Raw genomic sequence first — 19,179 nt, forward strand, 5'->3', positions numbered from 1 at the left:
GGGTTGTTATTTTACCTGAAATGCACAAGGTCCTCTACTCCGACAACTAATCTATTGATAAAAGGGTAAACCGAGTTAGTTTCTAGTAATCTCTCTTCCTTCAGTCTTTGGACTTTATATGGCGGTTGGCAACCATCTTTAAGGTGCATTACCACCACCAACTGGACTGGAGTGTGGACCTGTGTGGACCTCGCACGTAACGCGAGTTGTGTGGTCAGCATGTAAGCTTGGACGTGAGAGGTTCGACTTCAGACAAGGAATTGAAATAGAATCCATCGTTCTGTATTGTGGTAGGTGGTTTTAGCAACAGCTGTGCTTGACTGTGGTCGACATGGATGACAGTTCTGATGGTATGGGTGGGAATGATGAAAGTCATGGGCAGTCTGTGGTGAAAAGGAAAGGAAAAAGAATGCCCTGCTATAAGCGCTGCTGACATCAGTGGCACTTCTAGTGTTGAGAACGTGAAGAGGGTGAAGGTAGTGAAAAAAAGTAATGTGTCGGAGTGGAAAGTTGTAATCGTGTTTGATGCGACCACGGGGTCTCATCTATACACTATTCAAATAACCAATGCCATTAAGAAAGAGATAGGGGAAGTCACATTAGCCCAGTTCATTGGTAATGGTAGACTACTAATATTTTGTGCTGACCATGTTCAGCAAGGGAAGATTATGAAAATGAAACCTCTCAATGGGAAGAAAATCATAAGTCATGTCCCTGGAGCTTCAGCTAGGCTGAGGGGATCATTTCTGGGGTTTCTGGGGTTCCACTGTCTATGATATAAAATAAAGGGGGGCATAGTGGTTGAAGCCAAAAGGCTTTTCAGTAAGAAAGAGGGGCAGAGAAGTTAAACTCTGTCAGTATTATTAATGTTTGAGAAGGTTGTACCTAAGAAAGCACAGATGGGCTTCCTGGCTTTCACTGTTAGAGAGTTTGTCCAACCTCCATTAAGGTGTCTTAAATGTCAAATCAAACTTTAGGTGTTCACCTTTACAGTGAAAAACTTACTTACAAGCCCTTAACCAACAATGCCGTTTAAAGAAAAATACCTAAAAAAAAGAAAAGTAACAAATAATTAAAGAGCAGTAGTAAAATAACAATAGCGAGGCTATATACAGGGGGAACCGGTACAGAGTCAATGTGTGGGGTCACCGGTTAGTTGAGGTAAATTGAGGTAATATGTACATGTAGGTAGAGTTATTAAAGTGACTATGCATAGATAATAAACAGAGAGTAGCAGCGGAGTAAAAAGGGGGGGAGGCAATGCAAATAGTCTGGGTCGCCATTTGATTAGGTGTTCAGCAGTCTTATGGCTTGGGGGTAGAAGCTGTTAAGAAGCCGTTTGGAGCTAGACTTGGCGCTCTGGTATAGCTTTCCCTGCGGTAGCAGAGAAAACAGTCTATGAGTAGGTTGGCTGGAGTCTTTGACAATTTTTAGGGCCTTCCTCTGATATTGCCTGGTATAGAGGTCCTGGATGGCAGGAAGCTTGGCCCCAGTGATGTACTGGGCCATACGCACTACCCTCTGTAGTGCCTCGATGGTGCTGCTGTAGAGCTTTTTGAGGTTCTGAGGACCCATGCCAAGTCTTTTCAGTCTCCTGAGAGGGAATAGGTTTTGTTGTGCCCTCTTCAAGACTGTCTTGGTGTGTTTGGACCATGATAGTTTGTTAGTGATGTGGACACCAAGGAACTTGAACCTCTCAACCTGCTCCAATACAGCCCCATCGATGAGAATGGGGGCATGCTCTGTCCTCCTTTTCCTGTAGTCCACAATCATCTCCTTTGTCTTGATCATGTTGAGGGAGATGTTGTTGTCCTGGCACCACATGGCCAGGTCTTTAACTTCATTCCTATAGGCTGTCACTGTTGTGTCATTGGCAAACTTAATGATGGTTTTGGAGATTACATAATCTGTGGACCTGTTGGTGCGGTATGCAAATTGAAGTGGGTCTAAAGATTCTGGGATAATGGTGCAGATGTGAGTCATGACCAGCCTTTTAAAGCACTTCATGGCTACAGACGTGAGTGCTACAGGTCTGTTGTCATTTAGGCAGGTTACCTTAGTGTTCTTGGGCACAGGGACTATGGTGGTCTGCCTGTTGGTACTACAGACTCAGACACGGAGAGGTTGAAAATGTCAGTGAAGACACTTGCCAGTTGGTCAGCGCATGCTCGGAGTACACGTCCTGGTAATCCGTCTGGCCCTACAGCCTTGTGAATGTTGACCTGTTTAAAGGTTTTACTCACACCGGCTACGGAGAGTGTGGTCACATAGTCGTCCGGAACAGCTGATGCTCTCATGCATGTTTCAGTGTTATTTTCCTCAAAGCGAGCATATAAGTAATTTAGCTCATCTAGTAGGCTTGTGTCACTGGGCAGCTTTCCGAAGTCTTCCCGTTGTAGTCTGTAGTAGTTTGCAGGCCTTTTCCAAAAACAAGCTCTAAATCATGTTTGATGCACTCTGGATGTTTGTTTTTTTTGGGCTGTACTGTTTATTAAGGATGATATGAACACTGTGGACAATTTTCAGCTAATTTCAACATTGAAATACAGAAATAACCACTTATCCAAAAACAAGCTCTAAATCATGTTTGATGCACTTTGGATGTAAAAAAAAATAAATAAAAGTTTTTTCTTTAATTAAGGATGTGCATTTAAATGAATATCTGTATGTGCCTTAATAGTGGAGGCTGGTGAGATGCCTTTGGATATACAGGGTACAAAATTGTCATTGGCTTATTAGGGTTAAGTTGAAAGGCTGTGAGGTTGGGCATCCCACTGCTACTGTTTTAGATGACTGTTGGGAATTCTAGTGGACAAGGTAGTGGTTTTGGTTGGCAAGCTTGCTCATGAGTGGTTTGAGGGAGTTGGAGGTTGGCCCTTCTGTGGTGATGGGGGTTGTTACTCCCAGATCCTGTTGATCTAACCTTGGTAGAGAAAAGGTTCACAATTACATTGGTAGAAGTTTATACTTGTTTACCGCTTTTCACAGATGGATCCAAGGACCCAGATAGTGGGCATGTTTGAATTCCTTAATTTGATGTGCAGATATGTAGAAGACTAACAGATTAACTTTCAGTATACTCATTTGAACTGCTTCCAATAATAGTTGCCCTTCAGTGGGTGGAGGATGTACAACCTGTTAGAATTATAGTATGCTTAGATTCTGTGTTGAATAGTTTATCATCAGGTAAATCTAATAGGAGTGACCTATAGGAGGTATTAATGTTATTATGGAGAATTGAGAGAATGGGTGTATTAGTGAGATTCTGCTGGGTCCCAGCACATTCGGGTTTGGAAGGGAATAAAATTGAAGACCAATTAGCCAAAAAAGCTTTGAAACCAGATATAATTGACAGTTCCACTGGGTAGAGGTGAGGCCAAATGTAAAATCGGAGCCATTTTGATAGATGTGTGGCAGAAGAGAGAACTCTGAGCCCAAGGGTCGGCCTTTAAATACCCTCCAAAGAGAGACTAGGAAGGAAGAGGTGGTGTTTGCTTGATTGCGCTTAGGACATTGAACTTATTACATCTGCTTGGCAAGCATGTGAATGGTTTGTGTCTATGTATGGTTGATGAAACAGTGGATCATGTGTTATATTGTAAGTATGTTGAAGTGAGGGAAAGCTTGAAGTGTAGGGTCAATTGAGGTTGGACAGGGCTGGGGGGGCGATTTTGGAGATTGGGGAGGGACTATTAGAAGTTAGTAGGGCTCTTTTGTATATTCTCAGAAGTACTGAGTTAGGAAGGGCGATTAAGAAAGTGTGTGGTCAATCACGGTTTACAACCTAAAGCACAGTAAGTGGCGGCATGCACCTTTAATGTTGGTTTGCGGACAGCCGTTATGTCATAGAAGAAGCTCAGACCACAGAGTAGTGATTGGCATTCCGGCTCTTCTCGGTGAGCCTGCGCGTTCTGCTCAGCTCACCAAAAAAAACAGTCTCTTTTGGCTCCCAAACGGCTTAAATGAAATCATACTCTACTCTTAACCACAATGTATTTAAAAATGCATTGGTTTGTTATGAAAAATAATGCTTTTAAACGTTTAATGTATATGAACAAAGTGGATATGATTGTAACAATTAAAAACGAATAGAATATGGCACCATACCAAAGAAATAAATAACGATGTGCAAAACTGCAGCATCCCACTTAAAACATTAAGCTCTCTTCTCCTTTATTGTTATAACCAGCAGCACACATCAATGCTGACCATATTTTGCTTTTGTGAGATTTGCATTCAGAAATGCAAGCTGCCTCACTTTCGCGGGCTGATGCGGGGTCTTCTCTCAGTAATTATGTGTCCCTCTCAGAGGGAACGGATGTGGCCATTAATTTGCACCTTTAATTTTGGTTTGCGGACAGCCACTATGTCATGGAGGTAGAAGAAGCTCAGACCAGAGTTGTGGCTCGCTCATGCGGTGTTTTGGCTATACTATTGGGGGGCATTTCCAATTAACGGTGTTGCAACTTAATAATAAACCATTTAAAAACATTCTCATGTGTAGTACGTAAATACATTGTGGTCCTTCCTTGGCTACTTACAGTTCTCAGGCTCACTCAGAACACCTCTGTCCCTTAACATTTTAGGCTTTTTGAATATAATTAGCAGTTTTACCGTTCAAATTCTGAAATGCAGAATGACATTCATGTGAAAAATCATGGCCGAACGTAGCCGATTGTGAATTTGATCCCATTTGTGGCTGTGGTAACGAGTGACAACCAGCAAAGTCAAAATGGGCTATATCATAAAAATTAATGAACATAAAATGTAGCTTTTTGGTCTTCATTTCAGGTTAGTTGTGTAGTTAGGGTTGTTTAAAATCCGGGTGTAAGAACATAAATTTTATAAATATGCGGGGTTTAGCCATTTATTATGCCGCGTTCATCTGCTATTCGGAACTAAGAAACTCGGAAATGCCCGATTTGTTGGTTCGTTGAACACTGCACATGTATAACTAATACCAGTTAGCAAATCGGAAATATCCACGTTTCATAGTTGCGGATAGGATATACCTGGTGACGACCCTTTTGCTACAGATTTGCTTTTGCTCTCGCATAATGATTACGTATGAGGAAATAGTTCACTTGGACTTTTTACGCCTTTTAGTTCCTAAATTATAAACTAGGTAGCTAAATGTTTATTTGAAGTTAAAATGCAAGCAACATACGCAACCTATTTCGTATATTATGTGTTGATATCGAGTGGTTTTGTGAATGCGTTCGAACCAATCTCAACCACATTTGTGGTCGGTTCGGGAGTAGGCCTAGCAGCAGTGGGCCGGACAATTTACAATTATGTACATGACGGTTGCGATTCAAAATTGATTGCTTTTAATTCAAAAGGTATGTTTACAACTACATATTAAATGGTTGTGTTAACGTGGTTTACATAGGCTATTTGATCATGTAGACATAGTCAGTCCTTTTGCGTTTTAATCTTGAAATTGATTATCGATCTCCACCAGTATACCGTTGGCCTACTTTAGAAAACGAGTGTTGACATTAGGGTCGTTACATATTGTGTGGGTGTGCGAATGGGAACGGGCAGAAAAATTGATCGACGGACAAATGTGTTTGATCTGTGCATGTATCCGCACTGTTAGCGCAAGCCTACTAGTTTGGCACGAGTGAAGTGTGTGTGTATATGTGTGTTTTCCTTTTTAACTAGGCAAGTCAGTTAAGAACATGCTTACTTACAATGATGGCCTACACCGGACAATGCTGAGCCAATTGTGCGCCGCCCTATGGGACTCCCGATCACGGCCGGCTGTGTAACTGCCTGGACAGTTATCTATGCTTCTTAGAACTAGTTCACATCAGGGGCGCAGAAGTGAGGGTGAAATAAACTGGCGGGGGGTCCTCCATTTTTTTGGGGTGGATCTAAAGCTCATACTAGGGCTGTCCTTGACCCCCAACAATCTTGGTCAACCAAGAGTAGCCCCCCCCCTGACATGGGCTCGTTACAAACAAGACGATTAATAAATTGACAAAACGTGTAAATGTAATGAAATAAACCAAACTTGTTTCTCACAAGTGTAACATAGGTTGTGAGTTCTGCAAAACACATGTCCACTCTGACAATAAGAACTAATGGTAAATGACTAATACAAATATATTGAATGCGTTAACAGAAATTACCATAACCAAACATTGCAGATTAGAACATTTGGGAATCAATGGTAAATGTAAGTTACATCACCAGTAGTATGTAATGGGGAATTGATAGACAATTCACACAATGAATACCCACGAAATGGCGGAAGAGATGTGCTTCTGAGCTACAATCCCCATATTCTTGGGCTGTGGCATCCCACGGCCTCTTCAATGGATTAGTCCACTGAGACGGGCACAAATCACGTGTCTCTTGTGCCATGAAATAATAATAATATATTTGTGACTGCTCGACTAAATAAAAAAATTCAATAGACCCCTTTTGTCATACAGTAGACTAAACCAAAAATGCACCTGTCCCAAGTGTTTCACATTCAAACATATGTCCAAACTCAATCCAATATTCTTCCAAAAAATAACATGGTAGAATATTTATTTTGACAATTTTCTGTATGAGTGTGCTATCAGGTAGCCCAATTTCAGATGCCGATTATTAGGGAAATTGTTCTTCTTGCAAAGCATTTAAACTTTTCAATCAAACTATTATATTAACATTAACTATCCACAGTCACATTGTATGTATGTAACCGTGCAATTGTCTGAGTTTAATTCAATAAGAGAAAAGCTGCGAAATAATAAGGGAGGGCCTGAAGTGTAATGTTTGAGAAAGATTTGGGGAATTGGTAAAAAAAAAAAAAGGATGATTGTTATGTGTAATTGTGAGGCACTATACACATTTGACAGACTTCAAATAGGCCTATGCACGTCAAGGGAACTGTAGCCTAGGCTACTGTTCAGATGGGTAGAATGGAAACTGAAATCTGGACACTAAGTATATAACCTCTCACATAGCCTTTATAGTAACTCCTACAGAATTAAGCTTTTCTTGCAGTAAAATGATACACCAAATGTGGGCACAATTTTGACTCGGGAACAGGAGTGGAGATGTATGATTTCTTTCATTCAGCATCTTGAGAGAATGCGCAGTTAGCACCTTCACAGACAGTATCTATCTTTATCAGCATCAGAAAAGCTAAAATTATTTCAACCACAAAATATGCATCCAAGCCGAACTGAAATCTTATCAGAAACATGTTGGGTCGTTTTCACAGCTTTCTATTTCCTTACAACGGTCAAACTGAAATTTGAAACATAGTCGTACACGTTTTATTTTTTTTGTTATTGCATTTTCTCCCCGGTCCCTAAACATATTTGCTCCAAGAAAGAGAACTTTACTGATGTCAACTAAATTAAAGGGTTCGTCCTATCAATTTATGACATTATTATGGTGAGCAAGGGTTTGTTTAGTCTTTCAGGACAACATATAATGACAGAGGAGAAGCTGCATGGATCTAATTATAGGCCTAGAAGTTGACGAACAAATCACCTACCAAAAGGCTGTTTCTGCTTATGATTTCCAACATATCTAAATCAGGCAAAAGAATATCCTGCAACCCCTGACAAAAAAATCATTCCACCATCTCACTGTAGCCTACAGCACATTTTCTGTATTAGCAGGTTAGGGTCGAGTGCGGACCTCAGATTTTCAATTTATCACATATAGTCGGGTGGTTGTGGAAGGGTTATTAGCAATTGAGGCCGGGTACGAGTGAACGAGCAGCTGACCCGTGCACCACTAGCCTACTTAGCAGCTGTGTCCTACATGTGTAACTAATCATGTTATTAAGATAACCACCTATAATTTGTATAGAAATGATGGTGTATTCTTAGCACATCCCATTCATTGACACTTAATAATCAACTCCTGCCCTGTCATCAGGTTTGGAAGTAGCCCTAGATCGGAAGCTGTTTGGTCAACATGTTGCCTCCAGAGTCATCCAGAAAGCTGTAACGGGTTTCATGAACAATAAAAATCCTAAAAAGCCCCTGGTTCTCTCTCTACATGGCTGGACTGGCACAGGGAAGAACTTCGTCAGCCAGTTGATAGCTGAAAACCTCTACAAGGAGGGCATGGCCAGCAGTTTCGTCCATAAATTTGTTTCCACAGCTCACTTCCCTCATCTGAGTCAGATTGAGGACTACAAGGTAAAACAAGTATTTTGTTATATTATATTCCCCAGTAACTGGCAGGGAAATTATTGGAGAATTAGGCTGTAAAAAAAAACACAAACACTCTTATTCATGTTCATTATCATTGATATTCAAATGTTACCCTATGAGGTCCGGAATACTACTGGTTTTCTGTTCTACCTGAGAATTAATTACACCCACCTGGTGTCCCAGGTCTAAATCGATCCCAGGTTGGATGGGAAGAATGAAGAACAAAAAAGCAGTGGAACTGGCTTCCAGGTCAAAGATTTGAATTTGAGGGTTAATTTTTTTCAAATGTATTTTGTGCCTATGCTGTAATCTATCTTCACTGCTGTAGATAAGTCTGTGTTTTTACTGCTGTGACCATCCCTCAGTCTCAGCTGCAGCAGTGGATCAAAGGCAACGTCACCAACTGCCCACGTTCCATGTTCATCTTTGACGGGGTGGACAAGATGTATCCTGGCCTGATCGACTGCTTAAAGCCCTACCTGGGTTACTACGAAAATCTGGACGGGGTCTCGTACCGCCAAGCCATCTTCATCTTCCTCAGGTAGGCCAGACAGACCAGCAGTATGTGATAAGAATGTATGTTTTTGGATACTTAATTTTTTTTTTTTACAGTCAAATGTATTAGACATCCATCATCCTATCTTTCCCACAACTTAAGGACTATTTGTAGTGACCATGGTTTTACTTACCTTAACGTCAGCTTTCAATCAGATACGGCCCCCCCAAAACTAAAGTTCAGTTACTTCAGATTTTCTTTATTTTGAAAATAAAATCACCACACATGAACCTAATGCATTTATAAACTACCCCATGTCCGGACCAGTGAGGAAGAAAAATAACGTTGGACCCAGCTTAAAGTGGCAATATGCTATTTTTATGGGCGACCTGACCAAATTCACATAGAAATGTGAGTTATAGGTCTATCATTCTACTTGAAAGCAAGTCTAAGAAGCAAGTAGATCTGTTATGTGCTCAATTTCTATGCTTCCCATTCTTAAGTTTTGTTTTGTGTCTATTACTTTTGGTTTTGTACACCAGCTTTGAACAGCTGAAACAACAATATTATTAATTGTAGAAAATATATTTTACAGCAGTTTAGATGGAACAATGATTCTCTACACTATATTACCTTATTTTGTTACAAACTGAATTTAGGCAAACTATTAGTTTTAGCAACCAGGAAATGGACATTTCTGCATAGTGCAACTTTAATATCTACTAGTTTGTTTTGCTCATCTCCATAGCAACGCTGGAGGAGAGAAAATCACACAGGTGGCCCTGGACTTCTGGAAAGTAGGGCGAGACAGAGAGGAGATCAAATTGCATGACTTAGAACCAGCTCTCTCCCTGTCCGTGTTCAACAACAAGAAGAGTAAGTCAATTCTTTGCTGTCCTTCTTTAGGGCTGAAGCCTAACTTATGCACTTTGGTAACTCTTTTTCATATTTAACAAATCATCCACATGTTTCTCTAAGGTCAGGATTCTCTCATTTTATGTTACTAAGACTGGGGATGTTATGGAGACTTTTCAGACCTTCAATACAAAGATTACCTGTATCTATATTCTGTCCATCTGCCTTTCTTGCCTCTGCCCATTTTATGACTATCCTTACCCTCTAGGCACTTGTGTACATCTGAGAGGACTGGGTAAGCAATTGGTGGTAGCTTCTTCTTGGCCATCTTATGACTGTGTCCCCCCTCCCTCCCTTTCTGTGTAGGTGGGTTGTGGCACACCAGTCTGATAGACAAGAACCTAGTTGACTTCTTCATCCCTTTCCTGCCTCTGGAGTACAGACATGTGCTGCTGTGTGGCTTGGCAGAGATGTCCGCCAAGGGCCTGGAGCCCAACCAGGATGTGGTCGACCAGATGGCCAGAGACATGGTCTATTTCCCCAAGAGCGAGAATATCTTTTCCATCAAGGGCTGCAAGACCATCAGTGTCAGGCTAGATTACTACACGTAGTGTCTTTTTGAGATTGACTACGGCAGTTGCAGACTGACCAATCTAATCATAATAAGTATTAATTTAGGATGAAAGGTGGTTTGTAGGTCTGATCAGTCGGTCTGCAGTTGCTGACAGCAGAGTATACCATCTCAGAGGGAACAGAAACTGTTTCCATCAACCACCTAGTCTACTGTGTGCAATTTCTTAATGAGAACATCTCTTCCAGTCAGAGTGAGGAAGTCAGTGACTGAACTCAAAGGGAATGATGACCCGCCCATCAGGTCTCCCAACATCAGCTGTGCCTTAGTTGGCATACTGTTCCCGGTTTAAACAATGCACAAAATAATTACAGGAAGGAAGGTTCATAATTTTTCATTAAAATGTTTTTACATGGGAAAAATCTGTTTCGTTTGACTTTTGTTTGAGTACATGAAATATCAATAATTTTTGAAGGTAATGTAAGAACTCCTACGTTTAAGTCAGGACCTCAAAGGACGCATGTTTGTACATTTAAAACATTTTTTTTCAAGCCAAAGCATTTAAAGTTCAGAACAATTACAATACATTTCAAAGCATTCTAGCTTGCTCATTTATGCATTTTTTTGGATGTGTTACATTCACACGAGACCATAACACATCTAGCTGGGATTTTAGTCAATGGACAGCTTGTAGGCTTGTCTGATCGAGTCAAGAAATTGTATTTTCTCTTTCTCATATCTTCTCTTTCCTCACCTACTGCAGGGAGGTCAGCTCCACACTCTTCACCCTTTCTGGTGGTCTTGAAAACAGAGGGCTGTCATGGTGTTGGTCATCACTAACATCAGCAGCACTACGACCAGTCTGACGGTGAAAGCTGTCAAATCAAATGTATTTATATAGCCCTTTGTACATCAGCTGATATCTCAAAGTGCTGTACAGAAACCCAGCCTAAAACCCCAAACAGCAAGCAATGCAGGTGTAGAAGCACGGTGGCTAGGAAAAACTCCCTAGAAAGGCCAAAACCTAGGAAGAAACCTAGAGAGGAACCAGGCTATGTGGGGTGGCCAGTCCTCTTCTGGCTGTGCCGGGTGGAGATTATAACAGAACATGGCCAAGATGTTCAAATGTTCATAAATTACCAGCATGGTCCAATAATAATAAGGCAGAACAGTTGAAACTGGAGCAGCGGCACGGCCAGGTGGACTGGGGACAGCAAGGAGTCATCATGTCAGGTAGTCCTGAGGCATGGTCCTAGGGCTCAGGTCCTCCGAGAGAGAGAAAGAAAGAGAATTAGAGAGAGCACACTTAAATTCACACAGGACACCGAATAGGACAGGAGAAGTACTCCAGATATAACAAACTGACCCTAGCCCCCCGACACATAAACTACTGCAGCATAAATACTGGAGGCTGAGACAGGATTGGCTTCATTAGAAACACATAAAATGAGGGGATTGATCATCAGGAAAACTAACTTTTTTGACTATGTTGAATAAAATTACATGGACAGTGGGGACCATAATCTTGTATTAGCAGTCTCCTACTCTTAGACACTATGAAAATGGGCCAAGATCTAAGTATCTGGAAATCTAAATATTGACAAAGTCAAAAGTTCCATGTTCAATTTACCTGTGACAATGAGGGAGTGGAACTCAGAAGTTATGACAGAAGAGGTCATTCTTATGAACACAAGTGTAGTTCACTTGGTGGAAGTCATCAGTGATTTACAGCTGGCTGAGTAGGTTCTGTTGAAGCTGGTGAACGTGAGAAGGAAGGAGCTTCCTGGGTGATGGTGAAGATGTAGCCCCATAACAGCTCTGTCTCCTAGAGACCCCTCCCATTGGGCCAGTCAGAGAGATATTAGGCTGGAGCAGGAGATCTGAGCAGATCACCTCAACATAGGATGGTATTGAACCAAAATCAAATACGGCAAATAAAGCATCCTTTCTATGGGAAAAAATTGTCAATTGCAGATTCAGAGCCATCACATTTAAACTGTATCATCAGTATCTCTTCTGGAACAGAGTGGTTTAGCATGGAAACAGGAAAGCCACAGCCCAGTTGTCTACATACTACTTCTGCAACACCCATTTCTTGAAAGATGCCGCTCTAGCCTTTAACTCAGAGCGGATGTTGCCTGTAATGCATGGCTTATGGTTGGAATATGCATGTACGGTCACAATACTGAAGTGGTCTGATGAAGCGAATGCTAAGCTACAGGACTGTTTCGCAAGCATAGACTGGAATAAGTTCCAGGACCCATCCAATGTCATTGAGGAGTTTACCACATCAGTCACCGGCTTCAATAATAAGTGCATCGACGACGACCTCCCCATAGTGACAAACCAGAAGCCGTGGATTACAGGCAACATCCCCACTGAGCTAAAGGCTAGAGCTGCCCCTTTTCAAGGAATGGGACACTAACCGGGACGCTTATAATAAATCTTGCTACTCCCTCCAAGAAACTATCAAACAGGCAATACAAAAATTCAGAATTAAGATCGAATCCGCTCGTCGGATTTGGCAGGGCTTGCAAACTAATCTGTGATAAAGGGAAACCCAGCTGCAAGCTGCCCAGTGACACGACTGAGCCTACCAGATGAGCTATATGCCTTTATATTCGCTTTGAGGCAAGCAACACTAAACCATGCTTGAGAGTACCAGCTGTTCTGGATGACTGTATGATCACACTCTCCTTAGCCAATGTAATAATTTTAAACAGGTTAACATTTACAAGGCCACAGGGCCAGACAGATTACCAGGACGTATAATCAGAGCATGCGCTGACCCGCTGGTAAGTGTCTCCACTGATGTTTTCAATCCCTGATCCAGATTGTAATGGTTGGAACTGGTTCAGGGAAGAGAACCGAAACAAAAACCAGAAAATAAAAATGTTTGAGGAACAGAACGAGACTTGAGAACAAAATTGATCTTATTTTAAAAGCATGGGATCCAGTTAATAACGTTACTTTATATTCCAGGCATTTTTTTCCAGACCCACAAAAAATGCAACAAAGTGCCTATGCAAAGCCTTCACTGTCACTCAAACGAATTCCTGTGTCTGCCTGCTTGCCAGCTGAACATCTTTGTCAGTGTGTGTGTGTGTGTGTGTGTGTGTGTGTGTGTGTGTGTGTGTGTGTGTGTGTGTGTGTGTGTGTGTGTGTGTGTGTGTGTGTGTGTGTGTGTGTGTGTGTGTGTGTGTGTGTGTGTGTGTGTGTGTGTGTGTGTGTGTGTGTGTGTTTAGGCTATGGAACATTTTCTTCTGCAACATGACCTTGATGAACTACCTTCCAGTGCATGCATTACAACATTGGCTGAAATGCTACTCACACACAACTACTTAATGTTTCTAAATATTTCTTTATTCAGACGAAGGCTACTGCTATGGGATCCCGCATGGCTACTAACTATATTACATTTGTATGTGGGTTACATGGAGAAACAGTCCATTTTCAATCCTCTCAAAAATGTTTTCTTGCCAAACATTATGTTGATGATATTTTTGTTCTATGGAGGGGTGATGTTCTGAGCATCTGAGATTTACTATGCAATCTGACACACGTCAAATCAGTTTCCTTGATCTTATGATCTTTCTTTTTTTAAATGTACTTTATTTATCCTTTATTTAACCACGAAGCTCTTATTGAGATTTGAAATCTCTTTTTCAACCGTGTCCAGACCAAGATAGGCAGCACCAAGTCATTACACAATTACAGACAGACATGAAAAACTACAAGTAATCTAGTAAAAACCACAAGAGTATAACAAAATCATAAAACAGCATATTAAAACATTGACCGGTCAGGGAATCAGCCTCAAAATCCTTCATTAGTGATTTAAAAACACCAATCGGGACAAGTTATTCCAGTTTAAAAAAAATTTTAGGGTGTTCCAAGCCGGTGGCGCAGAGTACATAAACACCATTTTACCCAATTCAGTTCGGACATTTGGAACAGTTAGCAGGATAAAGTCCTGTGAATGAAGAGAGTACCCACCACATTTATGAACAATAAAATGCCCAAATAAAATGGTAGTAAACCCAAAATGGCTATGTAAATAAAAGTATACCTGTGGGGCGGCAGGTAGCCTAGTGGTTAGCACATTGGATTTATTGACTATAAAAAAATATGTGTTTTTATTTTCATTATGGTGCCGCTCTGCACGCACAAGCTTGTTAGCTAGCTCTGGTCTAGCTCTCAAACTCTAGGAGGCATTTTGTGTAATATAATGGATCTGAGAGTCACGATCAAGGGCTAGCTCTAGTCCAGTGTTAGTTAAGACAACTCTCTGAAGTTTAAAGACATTTAAAGTTCCTTCATAGAAGCCACTCCTCCGTAGGTATAATTATGTGGGCCTAATTCAGATAATGCATATCATAACAACTAGATGCCCAGCACTTCATGCCCAGTGCTCTCCTCATCTGCAAAATTTCAGTCGCATCCTACATTACACTTGTCTGTCCAATGCATATACATAGCTTGCCCACTCCATAGCAAACTGCTCTATCCGTTGGTGATTTATTTAATGTTGAGCTAAATAAAAAGTAGATTTTAGAGGTTTAAAAAGGGAGAGAAAGCAACAATATAAACCATTACTTATTTTATGTTCAAACCAGTAGAGAACTTTATTTTGCTGGTCTCCCGCCTGCCAGGAGCTGCCAGAGTCGCCAGTCTGCCAGGAGCCTCCAGAGCCGCCAGTCTGCCAGGGTTCTGTTCAGAATGAAACGATTTGAAAATAGTTTCAGTTCCAAACCCTTGGTCTGTAATACCTACATGTTTCAAGCAGACCCTTATAGTCCCTGCGCCCAAGAATGCCAAGGTAACCTGTCTAAATAACTATCGCCCTGTAGCTCTCTGATAAAATAATTTATATGTTTAGAGATAATGATTAAATAATTCTACCCTGAAACTTAACCATTAGGGATTATAGTCAATGTAGCATGTATACGGAATAATTTAAGTATTAAACATAAGTCCAACTAGGTTGGACTAGGAGGGAGAGAAATGTGTGTGTATGTGTGTGCCTAAGAGAATACCAAGAACAATTCAACTGTGTTTGAACCGACCTGGCTAGAACTCTGAGAAACTTATGATAGGACAAGGAGTACTTCTCAAGGTTTCCCTAATCTTGGGGGAATGGAACTGTCGGCTGGGTAGTGATACACAGTGGTGAGAACTATGGAGAAGGATACGACTCACCTACTGTTTGTGTGTATGTATTTGCATAGGATATCTACTGTTTGTGTGAAAGTATGTGTGTAAGTAAGGAGCAAGTATAAAATGGATGTCTTTGTATAATGGACTTCAGAACGTTCTTGTGAATAAACATTTTGATTATTGTAAGCTGGGACTCTTGTCTGTTTCATTCAACCAGAATCTTACAAACTCTGGGTTGCAGACTGAGTACATTAATTGAAGTTTATGAACATTGATAACAAAATTATCATAAAACTCTCACAAAAAAAGAGAAATGCCATGGCGGCTGTGGTGCAATTTAGAAGTAGCCCTCCCCCCCAAAAAACAGTGACCAATACATTTTTTTCAAAGTATCCCAATTTGGCAAGTATAGATAACTGTATACTTGAAGTGTGTCTGAAAGTGGGCGTTTCAAAAGAAGTGGGTGGATCAACAGGGTGTAACATCAACAATGGACTCATCGTGCACCCCAAAGAGCCACGCAAAACGGTCTTGAGTGGCAGAAAATCTGCCCAATTAGCTGATTCGCTTTCCATACACCCATTTCTGTTGATCCTCCCACTTCTATTGACACTCCCACTTTCAGAGACACTCCATGTATGCAGTTACCTCACAGAGTTTCTAAACCCAGAGGCACAACATCGCAAATCTTCCAGGAACACTTGTGATACACAGTTCGGTGCGAGACAACCGTTAGACCCGATGACGTATTTCTATGCATGAGCTTAGCTAGCCAACATCACCAAGACTTTGCCTACAAGTGTGATCTGAGATTTCTATTGGAGAAGCAGTTTTAACGTATCTTCATACTGTACTGTCAATGGTTACCCATTGCTCAAATTTGCTAGAAAACTGCAGATATGGCAACCCTGCGTGAAATTGACTTCTGCAGGAATGGGTGGGGGGGGGGGGGGGGGTAACCATTGGAACCTGTCAGGTGATTGGTTGAGCATTTTGAGTGCGAGCCACAAAGATGCTTTACAAAACCGCTAGCTCTTCTTTGTGTGGCTTTCCGGTAGACTAGACCCTGTGTTGCACATTGCTGCCTTTCGCAGGTCGGAGTGTGGATTGCACATTTTGGTCATTCCCCACTTCCTGGGAAATGGGGAATGAGAAAAACTTACATTTCAGCACCATCTAACCCTGCAGCAGAGGAGGCTGGTGGGAGGAGCTATAGAAGGACGGGCTCATTGTAATTGCTGGAATGGCATATCCCCCCAGTAGTTATTGGGGTCAAATTTGTCTCCACTTTTGAGTAAGCTGATCAGTCCTTGATTCCAAATATTGGGGAAGATCCCAGAGCTGAGGATGATGTTAAAGAGTTTCATTATAGCCAATTGTAATTTGTAGTCGGTATATTTTATCATTTCATTTAGGATATCCTCAACCCCACAGGCCTCTTTGGGTTGGAGGGTTTGTATTTTGTCCTGTAGTATATTCAATGTAATTAGAGAATCCAGTGGGTTCTGGTAGACTTTAATAGTTGATTCTAAGATTTGTATTTGATCATGTACATGTTTTTGCTGTTTTTTCGTTGTTATAGAGCCCAAACAATCTCAGTATTGGATAGATTACTCTTCGCGTTGTTGTTGTTTAGAGTTCTCTAATTTCCCCAGAAGTGGTTAGATTCAATGGATAATTCAATTACATTGAGCTGATTTCTGGCTGTAATTTATTTTTCCGTTGTGTATTTCTATATTGTTTTAGTGATTCACCATAGTGAAAGTTTGCTCAGGTTTTCTAGGTCTATGTTATTGGTTGGATTGGGTTCTCAACTTCTTTCTTAGGTTAGCATTTCTTAATATTATTCAGTTCCTTTGGCTTTGATGCCTCATGATTGTTCAAGTAGAGTGAGATTTTGCTGTGATCTGATAGGGGTGTCAATGGACTGACTGTGAACGCTCTAAGAGACTCTGGGTTGAGGTCTGTGATAAAGTAGTCTACAGTACTACTGCCAAGAGATTAGCTATAGGTGTAGCTACCATAGGAGTCCCCTCGAAGCCTACCATTGACATACCATGCGTCCGACAGAGCTGCAGGAGTTGTGACCCGTTTTTGTTGGTTATGTTGTCATAGTTGTGTCTAGGGGGACATATGGGGAGGGAATGCTGTCACCTCCAGGTAGGTATTTGTCCCCCTGTGTGCTGAGGGAGTCAGCTTCTTGTCCAATTCTGGAATTTAGGTCGCCACAGACTAGTACATATCTCTGAGCCTGGAAATGGTTGATCTCCCCGTCTAGGATGGAGAAGTTGTCATCATTAAAGTATGGTGATTCTATTGGGGGGGGGATATAGGTAGCACACATTAAGACATTTTTCTCTCTTGAGATAATTTCTTTATTAACTTCTTGCCAGATGTTAAAAATTCCTGTTTTGACAAATTTAATAGAGTGGGTTAGGTCTGCTCTATACCAAATTAGCATACCCCCTGAGTCTTTTCCCTATTTCACACCTGGTAGTTTAGTGGATGGGACTACCAGCTCTCTGTAACCTAGAGGGTAACCAGTGGGTCCGTCTGTAACAGTTTTCTTCCGTCGAAGGAGAGAAGGACCAAAATGCAGCGTGGTTAGAGTTCATGGTTTTTAATATGAGAAACTCAACATGAACACAATTACAAAACAACAAACGTGGCAAAACCCAAAACAGTCCTATCTGGTGCCGAGAACACAAAGACAGGAAACAACCACCCATAAAGTACCCACAGAATATGGCTGCCTAAATATGCTTCCCAATCAGAGACAACGATAGACAGCTGCCTCTAATTGAGAACCAATCTAGGCAACCATAGACCTACAAACTACATAGAAAGGAAACAGCCCCATAAACATACAAAAAACCCTAGACCAGACAAAACACTTAAGTCCCCCATGTCACACCCTGACCTAACCAAAATAATAAAGAAAACAAAGATAACTAAGGCCAGGGCGTGACACCTCTCTCCTTTATACAATGTTTCTTGTAGGATGACAATGTCTGTATTTCCAATTTAGTTGATGAAGTCTGGGTTCTTGCTCGTTAGGCCAAAGGCAGATGACCTCAGACCTTGTATATTCCAGGATGAGATAGTAAAAGCTCTGTGTTCCATAGTGTCTAGTTTTGTTTTTGTGTGGTTTAGGCCTGGACCATCACAGTAGGTGTGAACAGAGCATGTTGAGCATCTGATACATACCTCTTACGTCCAGGAGGGGGCTTGGGTGGGTGTAATAGTGGGGGTTGGGCCTGTTTCTCTGCTCACGGCACAGGTCCTGCTGTCATGTTGAGGTCCTTGCCGCAGGGGCGGGGGTTATGGAGTGAGCAGAAGGGGCATAGGTCTGATATGGGGGTGGGCTTATATAGGGTGTGGCCAGAGTTTGCTTGGGTGGTCTTAGCTGGTTGGTGTGTGGCTGGTGATGCTGTGGGCTGGGTGTCGGTCCTCTTGGCGTGGGTTCTCTTGGTGCAGGTCCTTCGGGAGGGGATCTATTTACTCCTGAGGTGCTGACCTGTTGCACCTTCTACAACCACTGTTATTATTATTATCTGACCCTGCTGGTCATCTATGAACTTTTTAACATCTTTGCCATATTCTGTTATAATCTCCACAGCCAGAAGAAGACTGGCCACTCCTCAGAGCCTATTTCCTCTCTGGGTTTCTTCCTAGGTTCTGGCTTTTCTAGGGAGTTTTTCCTAGCCACCGTGCTTCTACACCTGCATTGCTTGCTGTTTGGGGTTTTAGGCTGGGTTTCTGTACAGCACTTTGTGACATCGGCTGATGTGAAAAGGGCTTTATAAATGCATTGTATTGACGGATTGATTGTGCCTTTTTAAGTTCTCTCACCTCAGTCCGTAGAGCAGCCAGCTCTCTCAGACAGCTGTCCCATCTGCACCTCCTGCCCTCCAGGTCTTGTTGGGTGG

At 41.6% G+C, this 19,179-nt stretch overlaps 1 protein-coding gene across 2 annotated transcripts in view; it reads left to right on the forward strand.

Moving 5' to 3' along the window:
• The first annotated feature begins 4,989 nt into the window (after positions 1 to 4,989).
• tor1 (torsin family 1) overlaps positions 4,990 to 19,179 on the forward strand; it is a 45,435-nt gene continuing 31,245 nt past the window's right edge. Inside the window, exons 1-5 of one of the 2 annotated variants that reach the window (XM_031809050.1) lie at positions 4,990 to 5,342; positions 7,891 to 8,156; positions 8,537 to 8,712; positions 9,416 to 9,543; positions 9,889 to 10,515. In XM_031809050.1, coding sequence (XP_031664910.1) covers positions 5,153 to 5,342; positions 7,891 to 8,156; positions 8,537 to 8,712; positions 9,416 to 9,543; positions 9,889 to 10,133 — 1,005 coding nt within the window. In that variant the 5' untranslated portion in view covers positions 4,990 to 5,152 and the 3' untranslated portion in view covers positions 10,134 to 10,515. Of the gene's footprint in view, positions 5,343 to 7,890; positions 8,157 to 8,536; positions 8,713 to 9,415; positions 9,544 to 9,888; positions 10,516 to 19,179 lie in introns of those variants that run through there. The other variant, XM_031809049.1, reaches the window with a different exon arrangement.

This window comes from Oncorhynchus kisutch, linkage group LG29, assembly GCF_002021735.2.
Source record: "Oncorhynchus kisutch isolate 150728-3 linkage group LG29, Okis_V2, whole genome shotgun sequence".
In the NCBI taxonomy this organism is placed as follows: Eukaryota; Metazoa; Chordata; class Actinopteri; order Salmoniformes; family Salmonidae; genus Oncorhynchus; species Oncorhynchus kisutch.